The 12,340-nt window shown below is 37.5% G+C and overlaps 1 protein-coding gene across 1 annotated transcript in view; it reads right to left on the reverse strand.

The window, feature by feature from the left end:
- Positions 1–12,340, reverse strand: part of SMOC2 (SPARC related modular calcium binding 2) — a 136,136-nt gene that overhangs the window by 82,164 nt on the left and 41,632 nt on the right. The window contains exon 2 of the mRNA XM_062489153.1: positions 9,352–9,523. Within this exon, the coding sequence (XP_062345137.1) occupies positions 9,352–9,523 (172 nt within the window). The remainder of the gene's footprint in view (positions 1–9,351; positions 9,524–12,340) is intronic.

Genomic DNA, 12,340 nt, shown 5'->3' on the forward strand with positions numbered 1-12,340 from the left:
ACCTTGCAGCTCTTAACATGCATAAATAAGCAATGGGTGACATCCTAATCCATAGGGAGATAAGCCTTCCATACTGCTATTGCTCATGACCATTCAGTAAAGGCAAATCTGGGATTCACTGTATAAAGTCTCCTTTGACTGCACCCAGGCAATTCTTGTCTACAGTCCCCTCTGTGCACCCAATAGTAGTGCAGATAATGAAAATGCCTCACATGAATCTCAAATCAATAGGATGAGTCTAGACTTATGCGGTTTCCCAGAATTTCATTTACATTAATGAATCTATCAATAAATAAATATATCTAAGGGGATAGGTACCAGTAATACCTCTCACACACAGATTCAACTTTGCTATTTATAAAAGACAGGAATTATTCAGATCAGGATGGAACCTGAGTATTTTGAAATGAAGACCAAGAATGAAAGGTTATAGGATTGACCTAGTACACTTGGGCTGATTAATCAGCCCACAGTTTTTGACTTTTCAGCATTGCCCCTGACAAAAGCAGGCTAAACTCTCATGAGGTGGGCAGTGTCCCTCTGGGGATAAACATGAGAGCAGAGAGAACTCTGAGGCTGCAAGGTTTTGGAAGGATGAAAAACACTGTGTAAACTGCAAATATTTATTACTTTATTTTTTGATCTGTTTTTGTTTAAACTTTTGGAGCTTTCCAGTGGAAAAATAAGAGGCTTGAAATTGTTATTGGTTTCTTACTAGAATTTTCACTATACTTTATTTCTCTTCCTAACTCAAGTATTAATAAAGAAGCCAGCAGGCTCAAGCTGGATTCTGGTATATAAACTGGTGAAAAGACCATTAGGTCCTAAGACCTGTTAAAATCTGGCTGAAATGCAGTGTAATTTGCCTATAGTCATACAATGAGAAGGCCTAATTTTGCAGATACACAGGTCCAGCTTTAATTTGGAATTCTGGCAATGACTAACTCAGTGAGACTTTATCCTCTCAATGGGCTCAAGGTAAATGGGCTTTTACATCCCACAGTCTCATGTGGAATTGGAAAAATAAGTATCTCCTGGCACAGAAATTGAGCATGAAGATGCATGAGTTTACCTTAAATCATCTCACTGGGACTCTGTTAGCTGTCAAACTGGATAGGTACAAGGCTCATTGCATTTTAGCACAGTATGTGGGCCAATGTGTTACTCTGTGACTTAGCACCAGGACTGCAAAAGCAACCAGAGGTTTAATAAGACAAACACATCTTGAGGCGTACAACAGTAGACAAAAATGGGTATATGGGAGTGGACAGAATTACACAGAACTTTAGAGTACAGTTATAGCTGTTTGGGCAGGTCTCTCTGAATTACCCTGGTGACAATTCTGGCTTCCAGAGGAGACCAGTGACCAGAAAGCACAAGCAAATTAAAAAGTCATCTTAATTCTGATCTAAGTTTCTCTGCAACAGGGAAAACTTTCACCTATTAAGTGAACTGGTGCCACTACATTGCTGCAGGATCTTCCTGAGATAGCACTGAAGTCAACAGGCAATTTTTGAAATAGAGTTAGCCTCACAAACAGCACCAGGCTGACTTGGAACTAATCTCAATTTATGCTTTATTTCCAACAGTACAACTCCAAAAACATGGAGCTTTAGGGAAAAAAACATGCACCAACTTCAACTCTGCTGGCTAATCCTTGAATAATATATCAAACAGAGGGAAGTTTATTACTGCAAAGTAGAAGTTTATCATTATAACAATGACACAAAGTCATCAAGGGTGTAAACACCATCTCTAAGGTGACATTTGACACAACTGATTTACAGGAATTTTGGGGCTCTACAGGGAGTTCTAACCCAGATTCTCTCATTGAAAATTAAATAGCTTGCCGAAAGTATAGGTAAATCTCTTGTTAAGGTTTCAATTTAGTTCATCCAGTATTTCTTGGTTTGCTATATATCGCGGTAAGAATAAAAATACCTTTTCAGTCCCAATACATGGAACAAACTTTGCTTGCTTTGCAAAAGACTGTTGTGTTTGACACAACCTTGTTATATATTTATGCAAAAAATACACTTCATCCTTTACTTAGTTATTATAGACAGAATATCCTGTTGAACATATCAGAAACATTTACTACTTTGTAAAAACTATAAATAAAGTAGTTAACCATTTGAAGGTTTCCTTGAGAGTTTCCCACAGACAGTCAGCTGTTCTTACACTAAAGAGAAAGCTTTTCCTAAGTCACATAGATGTGAACAAGCAGACCTAGTGCAGACACACATAATACAAAGACTTTTCACTGTTTCCCTCTGCACCTCAGTTTTGCCAGAATACCTTTCTACACTTGTCCTTAAGCTTAGAAACATGCAATGCAACAAGGTATTTCAAGTCAGCTGCTCACCTGAGCATTTTACTGAACTGTCCTAACAACAAACCGGAATTTATTTCTGCTTCTGTGATTTTTTCCCACTGCTGTACCCTTTTGGTAACTGGCAATGATATAAGTTAAGCAGTCTTAATTTGGAGTTAATTTAGCACAAAAATTTTATTCAGAGCACAAAACACCACTTGGTTTATATAGAATAAACCACTCATTAAAATTTCCCATTATATTTGACCTAGGTCAATGTATATTGTAAAGAACTGATAGTGTCTAACAGCAAAGCAGATAAAAAGCTGTAGCCTCTAGTGAAAGGAAACACATAGCAAACTATACATGCTGAAAGTATCAGTTTTAAAGATGCAGAGATATTAGCCTCTAGGGTTGGAAAGGATGTCAGCACAGACATTTAGCCTGACACAGCCATAAAATAATGACTTGCTGCTTCCAGACAAAAGCTGGCCAACTCTTTCACTATTTATTTTTATAGCTGCTTTCTGGATTCAAACAAAACAGCAGAGAAATCTTAGCCTAAACTCTCCTCTACTGGCATCTAACAGACAGAGCCAGACAGTGTGGGGTTTCTTTGCTGTTTTCTTTTTGCTTTTGCTTTTTTCCCCCCTCACATTTTGCAACCACATAGCAATTTAGATATCTAAGCTCTAAGATAAAATAAGGAATGTTGTGCTGGATTCCCTCCTGGCACACTATTTCAGTTTGCTAATAGTCGCACTTGGAGAGATACAGTCTGGTTAGAACTGAATCAAATACCTCGAGAAAAACTAAAGCAACAGCTTTTTTAGAAGCCAAAGGCCACACATGGCTTTCTGAGAAGGGCAGAGACTTGATAATTTGGAGAAGTCTAGTTTGCTAATTCTTGCACTGAAAATCTGAGAAGGTTTGCAACTGTTTGTGGTTCCTAGTCTTCAGTGCAGTATTATTGCTTTAGCACTCTCCACTTCTTTTAGAACCTTCGTATTTATATGAGGTCTGAAATTCAAACTGAAAATACAAGACCAGAAATTAAAAACTCCACAAAAAAACCCAAAAAGATTAGTTTCAAATCAAATTGCTGTAGTGCATATTTGATTTTATGAAGACCCTTTTTTTGCACATAAGAATGCCCTTAAATGCCTCATTTTTGTACAGTCTGGCTTCAGCAAATTCTGCTTGGAGAAATATTATCAATAAAAATTGATAATTTTAAAAAGAGATAAAGTCAATCTCCAGAAAACTGTGGATATTATCCCAGTGTTATTTGTCTTGTGCTCTAAGTACCACAAGATACATTTACAAGAGCAAAGAATAATCCACAAAATTATTTCAAACATACTTAAAACTTCATTAATTTCCATTAAATACTTACTAGAAAGTATAACTGGAAGCCAACTCCACTTGCTTTAAGTGATAATATAAATTGCAACTTCAATATGTAGATACCTTTCTCACCAAGACTTGAATATTTTGTTTCTCAACACTTTTACTACTTCTTGATGTGTAAAATCTTGACACATAATATAAATGAAGACTCAAAACCAAAATGAGGTTGTGGCTGACAAGTGCTTGTACCAGGAGTTCCAGCATCAGTCTGGAAACTTGCATTCATCCTACAGATTAGACACAGTGTCTGTGGTGAGAAAACATGTCTGAAAAAAGGAGAGAACTCTTAGCCTAAAGTATTTTAAGACAAAAATCTGCCATATAATCAATTTTCCTTCTGTAAGTTTTATTTTTTTAAAATCCCAAAATTAGTACCACTTATCAATATATTCTTTTTTAAGACGTTTCTCAAAATAATGAAAAAAACCTGCGTCATTCATTTTTTTATTTTCCCTCACAAAAGATGAGAAGAAAAAAGAAAAGGGAGAGGTGAAAAGGGAGACCTAAGGACATGTGAAAACTGTCCTGTTTTTGGCATGCAGACTGTGCAAGGTGTCACTCTGTTCCAGTTTATTTTTAAGACTGACACCTTGGTGCCATCCCACTTCCACTCATTTCAGTTAGAAAAAGAACCATACCTACTCACTGCTTTTTTTTCTCTCTCCAAACTAAACATCTTGGGAGCATGTTCCACCACCCAAACACATCCCACAGGGCTGCCTTCCAGGCAGCAGGTGCAGCAGCCAAGCCAAGGTCCCTGCCCACACTCCGAGCTAAGGGACGTGCTCAGGCACTGCCAGCACACATCAAGCTCACACCCGCCTGGCTCACAGGCAAACCTGAGCTGGATGGCAGCCTCCATGGGAATTCTGGAAAAGCTGTGCACTCAGAAACCACGTCCAGAGTTTACAAGCCAGTTTCTTTACAATAGGCAAGAGTAATGTTTCTCTAAATTATGCTTGGATTCATTAATTATGGGACCAAGATGAACTTGTGGTCTCAAAACAACTACTGCCCAGCAATGCCTTCATTCTCTTCACAAAGGGAAAATCCTATTAGCATGTTTATCCAAAGGCAGAAATTTCCATTTATTTAAGCATGCTTTTAATCTATTCATTAAGTCATTGTACTAATAGTTTAAATGAGTGAAACTTTTCACTATCCCTGAAAGCTCTAATTTAAAGAAAGAAATGCTGAGCATTTTTTTCTTTAAGGAAAGCAAATAGTAAATATACCTGTTTTATGAGAAATTTCACTCATATTTTGATGTGCTTTGGTTCTTTATGTGACTTGTGAGAATGAAGATACTATCTTTTGTTGTATCTGTGATAGCTCATAAAAGACCAGTACTTTTAAACAGGGAGACTCTTTAAGATACCATAAATGAATTAAGTTAAACATGATCTACCTAGGGTTTCCAATAGAGAAAAGGAATCTATATAGCTACAGAATAACAATGACACTACTCTGTGTGATGGCTGTTCTTGGTGTACTCACAAAGCAGTAAGTCACTGTTGTGGACACCTCTGCAAATACTGAATACATATGCAATGTTAGACAGATAAAATTCCAAACCCTTCAGAAATTAAATATCACTGTGTAAAGCCCCTACATTGCCATTTTTAACAAGGACCACTCAGATTTGTGCAAGTCCAGTTTAGCAATTGCTTATAAACCTAGGTTGCTGTTACTTAATGATAGTGAAGTAAGGAAATGTGATTCAAGATGACAGTGGAAATTTTATAGTCATTGACAATTTGTATCAAAACTCCAGAGAAGTCTTATTTTAGTGAAGAACTGGTAGAGAAGCCACAAAATCCAAGTACCTGAGCTGGGATATTTTAAGAACTCAGTGTTAGAATAGATGTATGCTGGCAAGATGGTACATACGAATTTGTTTTTTCATTGATCATGATGCCAGAATACCAAATACTGAGCCACTTGATTAATACATTCAGAATATTAGTCTCCAGGCCCCAATTATGGGCCAGGTACACGCACTTAAAAACAAACTGAGAAATGAAATTAGTATTCTTAATAATAATGAAACAAGAAGAGAAACAGAAAAAAAAAAAAAAAAACCAAGACAGCCTTAAACCTGCAAAAGAAGGCATCTCTGTGCATGCAGCCTGCTGGGAACAGTCCTTGGCCCATCTTTTCCCTGAGCCACATAGATACAGTCCTTAGGAGAGCACAGCTGGCCAGTGCCCAAAGTGCAACAGGGAGCATTTACCACCTTACCTGCCTGGTGCTCACACTGTCTCCTTGCATTGCTCAATTAACACTGTCTCCTTGCATTGCTTAATTGCTTAATCAATCTTAATGGCAGACATAGAGTCTGTGTCTTTCTGAGCAGTTTAAAAGCAATTATATTGCCTTTCCACTTCTTGTATGGTTTGTTCCTTTGGCTCTGTTGGGACAGATTTACTGTGAAGCACTTGTGTGTGCATGTGGTTGATCTTCATCACAGGTGATATTTTTACAGTCCTAACTGCTAAACAACACAAGTAGTATTTCTCAGCTGTCAACATACATTTATTTATTAGATTCGTAATCTTGTCGCACAGTAAACGTCTGTGTCAAGCAAGTGGCAACTCTCCAGAACTTCAGAATTAAGATTTTGCTTGGAAAAGTATCCAGAAATGTGGATGTTAATCTACAGTGTAAACAGATTATTTAACATCTTAGAAACTCCAAAAGTAGGCTGGAAATTTTATAAGATTTTTCACTTCTTATAGAATTTCCAAGCTTAGCAATGGATTCCAGCAAAGGCTGGAAGTGGACTTAAAATTTTAAAAAATCGTAAAATTAACATCTTCAGAAAAAAAAAATTAACAGAACAGTCTATTTTGATGCTTGTTTTGTTAAAGGCAGGTTGTCTTTCAGAAATGAGACAAAAGTTCAGGGATCATTCATTTTCAGGTTTGTTTAAACGGCTTGATATCTGCTGCAGTCATCAGGAACTAGAACAGAAGTACAAGGGAAAAAATTGTTTACATGCTGCCATTTCACTGTGATCTTTTAAGATCTAGGATCTAAAAATGGTCTCCTTTGCAATGCTAAAGAATTGCCTGGGCTGAGCACTCTTCTGTGAATGAAACTTGAATTAGAAAGGAAGCAAGCACACACAGAGCAAACTATCCCTTTGTACTTTTTAGTATTTAAGTGTTCAAAATCAAATATATGAGAAAAATGTTTAGAACATGTGAGAAAGAGAAAGAAGAGTCAGTATAAATTTGCCTTTCTCAGGAAAAAAGAAACAGAGAAAACAGTTATCAGTGTGGTAATCATTCTAAATTCCTTATGGAGGCAAAAAGAAATGAAAGTTCTGAATATCTAAACAAGAAATGATGGACTCAAAATTATTCCAAAAGGCTGTCAACATAAACTGTCAAGGTCTTTAGATTTATACTGAATAGAAACCAAAGAACCAAAGAGCTAGTCATCATTAAATTAATTAAAATGGTACCTGGAAATATTTCATTTCCGGAGAAGATTTCTGTGAGATGAATAAGAATTTTTATTCACAAGACAGGAGACAGACTTAAGATTGCCTTTTTTCATCAATGGTGGATGATTATCATGGCATAGATTTAACACCGTGAAATCTATACCAGGAATCACCTCTTTTCTCCCTTCAGAACATCCACACAAAAACATGCGTGTTTCTTTCCCTTTTACCTGCAAGCTCAAAATTTGTTTCAAAACCAATGCTTTCATGGGGAATTAGGGTAGGTGTCTGTTTTTCCAGAGGTATGGACAAACACTTCCAAAAGGATCTGTTTTCATTCCTACATAGAATGAAAGTAAATTCTGAAACCTGGAAAATTGTTCTCTAACGAAATATTGTTTTTTGGTTAGTGCTACTAAAACAACCCTCTGCTTTTTAATTAAGCATCACCTGCAACAACAAATTTCATCATACCAAACCAACTATCTCAAAAGGTCTTAATCAGAGGACTTCCTTGACTCTTTCAGAATGTTTGATATGACTACCAGAACTAGCCCTAGCAATGCTAAAACTGAAACTGCAGTTAGACTAATGAATCATCTTTTTCTTCTTTGAAACTTGTTTTTACAGCTTGAAATATTTCTGATGATCGCAGCCATAAGTAGGAATAAAGACACTGGTCACTTCAAAATTTAAGACTGCTTTACTGAATATAAATACTATGAAAATGTAAAATTAAAAGAGCACTGGTCTCTTGCTGATACTGACCAAGTGCATCGTTGGCAAATACCTGCCTATTACCAATCAAAGAAAAAAACATTTGATTGAAGAGAACATGATGTGTCCCTGCTATCAGCAATGTTTAAGATGCCTAAGGTGTCTAATTCCAGTTCTACAATTCTACTCTATGCATTAATAAATAAACAGCAAGTGAGTACTTCTCCAAAATGCAGCTATTGACTGCAGAAAAATTTGACAGCATCAATGAGGAAACCTTCAGTAGAGCAATTTTCATCTTAATGAAGAAAATTTCTTGCAGATTACTTTTTCAATATGGTATAAAAAGCAATAAAGAAGAACACCCAAAGCTAATTTCCACAAAGCTCTAATGTATAAAATGAACAAATACCAAGTGCACAATAATTGTGTCTGTCGTTCTTGAGTGTAACAAAAGCTTTGGCTCAGGTAGCTTCATTATGTTATCCTTGCTCACCATAGTAAATAGATCCATCATGTAATACAATGGTTTACTATGAAAGGGCTGAAGAACGAGGATAATATTTCATCCCGCCAGAAGATGAGACAGAATATCTCTTTGAAGCAGTCTTGGTGCTTCAGAGGTTTGCAGAAGCTAATGGACAGAGATGATGTGGAAAATTGCCTCCTACAGGTTGAATTGGTGTGGTCCCTGGGGTGTTCTTTCCCCCACCCCCTACCTCCACTCCCTGCCAATCTCTTTAGGACAAAGAGAAAGGGAAAGTAAATCTTTATGACCACCACTATTCTTACATTTTAGAAAAATCACTGTGCTGGGGATCACTCTACACTCCTGTAAGGAATTGCATTGTCTAGCACCACACTACTCTACAAGTTAAAAGATTTAACTGTGGATATTTTGTAGGGTTGCATGTCACCCGATTTCTCTAAACAGAGATCAGAAGTAAAGGAGTGGATGATATAAGGAGCCAGTGAGAGCTCTATGCATTGCAAAGCTTTATCTGGTTTTTGCTTTTTCTCACTCAACACAGCCAACCACCACCTCCCCCACCACGCTATGTGACTGCAGTTAAAAATACAAGACTTAATTTGGCCATCTCAAACTCAAAATAGCAAATTGTACTGGACAAGAAACTTTGCAAGATAACAATAATAAGAGTTTCTCTGAACTTGCCGTTGATATGGTCCTTCCGAACAAGGACCTGGCCATGCAACTTCCTTAATAGTGACTTACTGAAAAATAAGTGGATGTGGAAGTCACAATTTTGATGACGGCTCAAGATTGATTCGTCTTTAGACAGCATACTGTCATAGAAATAACAGGATTGGTGTCAACCCACTTGCTTTTAGAAAATTCTTGAAGTCCAGCACTCCTTGTTTTCAATTCACAGACATTTCAAACACTATTTTAGGGTCTATTGTTTTCCATTATGGTCAAGAGAAACTTTGATTTTCTCACCTTTGCAGTTGCCTCGGTAGGCTATTTCTAGCTGAGGGTCCTTGCATTTTGCTCGTTGAAACTCACAGCGGGACAGAAAAGTTCTTCCATCAGATGCACAGAGTGATTTCTGAGGGGAACCTGCACAGTCCAGGCTGCATTCTCTGTCTTTGTCTTGGTCCACTCTCAAAAACTAGGGAAAAAAAAAATAATGCTATAGGAATGCTATTCCAGTGTGAAAACTGCTCTGTGGCCCCTTCCCCAGCAAAGATATACAACTATTACCCAAAACTGAAAAGGAAGTTCCACCTGTTTTGTCTATTCAAATCCTAGCCATTACATTATATCTAGGGTCATTCCACTGCTGCTGTGTAATGGAAGTGATTTCAATCAACATCTCCATAACATACACTAAACCAAACATCACAATTAGAAAGTCTCTTAATCTCTTTCAATCATTATGAATCTCAAAACAACAACTTGGAGGTTTTGGAGTGAAGATGGTGATGGCAAAAACATTCTTCACAACAAACATGAGACAGCAATGGATGCTTGTCTATTTTATTATATATCTATTAACTATTCTACAATGACAAGCCAAAAAATCTGTTCTAAAACCTAAGCAGAATTTTTAACATCTCATTGCGCATTTCAACACACCTCTTTCTAGTTTTGACACTAAACTACACTGAACTTGACCTAATTGCTCATCCCCCCAGTGTCAAGTCCACAAGGCTCGTGAGTTTGGCATCATCCTTGGCACTGAGAAAAGTAGGAGCTTCTCACCCTGAAACATGATGTCTAAATAAAAAAATAAAAAAAAAATCAGACTTGATCTAATGCCGTTACATGCCAGCCAAAACCAGAGAAAGATAAAAACAAAGGTATTACTTTATCTTCTGAGCTCTTCAAAAGCTGAGACTAGGGAGGAGGTGAACTCAAGAAATGATCAGATGAATTTCTCTATCCTTCTGCTTCTTCTGAACAAGCACAAAATTAAGCAAGGCATACAGCTACGAGGAGGTAATCATTCTCCTAAGCATCGTGAGGTGCCCAAGAAAAGATCTGCATCCAGCTAAAGCCCTGTTTGCATTGGTGCTACTTCATCGTTACAAAACTCAGGTAGAAAAAATTTTGAATTTCAGATGAGAAACTGAAATAAGGAGGAGGAAAATTTTAATATAGGATTAAAAATTTTAAAAAAACCACAATTGATGCTTATAGTTCCCCTGCATTTTATTACACATAAGAAATATATAAACAGAGCTATAAATCCCCATAATCTTCATACTAAAAACTGTGGTCTATTTGCATTTCCTATCATTTAACATGAGGAAATACAGATGTCTTTTTGGAGAGTCTGAATGAAAACTGAGAGATTATCTCAAAGGTATCACTTTAAAATAATAGTCATATGGTTGGACTTTTACCAGAATTTTGTTTTAGGGGCACACTAAGATAAAAAGGAAAGCTTACTTTTCCCAATGTTTTTGAGCAATTTTTCATGTTTAGGAAAAAATAATTCCAGAAGAAAATTACTCACAAATTACACACAAACCCCAAATCTTTCTCCAAGGAATCTAGTTATGGAATTTCAGAAGTGGAGGATAGACGCTCCCATCTCCCCATTTTGGTGCTATTTTGCAGATCCTTCTTGTCAACAGAAATTAATAATTAGCTGAGCTGAGTGGGAAGGAAGAAAAACTGACATCATCTCCCTTTACCTGCACCATGAGCAACAGTGAACACAGGCATCCATGGCTCTGAACAACCTCCAAATCATGTTGGTCTCCAGGGCTTGCCTGGGTGCCCTGATGACCTGCACTGTAGGAGCCCTGTGAGGTCATCCAAGCTTCCCTTTCTTGCCTGGGAGGCATCTGCAAGACTCTGAGATTAGGCCTACCCAGAACTGTGGAAAGGATTTCTCAATGAAAAATGGACTACGTGTCCCCTGGCAAAAAAGACTGTATCCAGTCCTCTGCTTTGCCTCTGACTTCTCCTGTGGATTTGGTGATAGCAAGTCAAGTGATCTCCCTCTTTCTGTTTTGTGAAGTAAGGAATACAGCCTTTCTGTTTGCAAGACTACTCCTCTGTAATGTTTAGGCACTTTTCCACTCCTAATTTATCCTCAGCAACATCCCCGTTGAGTAGAGAATAAGTTTTCAAAAGCACAGGAAGGCTTCATGACCCACAGAAAACCATGCAAGCAGATCAGGGCTCTGAACGCAGGCACCAGAAGAAAATCACACAGCAGCAGCAGCCTAGCCCCTGTACCATTCTTTCCCCAGTGCTTCCTCATTTGCTCTGTTTTGAACTGTTGCAGGAGTTAAGATTGAGTATGCCTGACAGCAACACTGTGGACAGAAAATCCCCTTAATTGTCTGAGGAACAAAATCCACTCCCTTGAGAGCATGATAGTTCACAGATAAATCTGTATTTTAAAGGGCGTTTATCCAAAGAGTTTTGTTTGAGTATTTTATTATTTCAAAGCCTTAGATGAGATTAGGGCAAATTAAGGGTTCAAGGATATTCAAGCAACCTGGAAAAGCAGAGGATGAAGAAATACCCGCGAGGCAAAACCACTTGAATAGCTTATTGGCTAGCCAAACCTCACTGGAGAATTTGAGTTGTACATTTAAACAATTTCCACCAACCTAGTGTAACTGAGGTATTTAAGAGCAGGAAGAACAAAAAGGCAAGCAATTGTAAGGAAAGACAGTATGAAAGAGAGACTAGGAAATGTACTTGGAAAAAACTATACAGAAAGTATGTGACTGACATTTGGAAAATACAATTGTCATCTTTACTGCAGCAGTATAACATGTCAAAATTAGCATTGCTTGCTCACACAGCCAAAGGAATTGATCAAAAACCAATGCTGAAACAAGAAAGGGCTATGGAATTTCTCATAAGATTTGCTACTTGTTCAAACAGGAACGAGCAGAGTCAGCGATAAGAAAAGCTGGAATCACACTGGTGCACATCTTAGAACTGTACCTTCCTGTGAAAA

Source organism: Cinclus cinclus, chromosome 3 (genome assembly GCF_963662255.1).
Source record: "Cinclus cinclus chromosome 3, bCinCin1.1, whole genome shotgun sequence".
Lineage (NCBI taxonomy): Eukaryota > Metazoa > Chordata > Aves > Passeriformes > Cinclidae > Cinclus > Cinclus cinclus.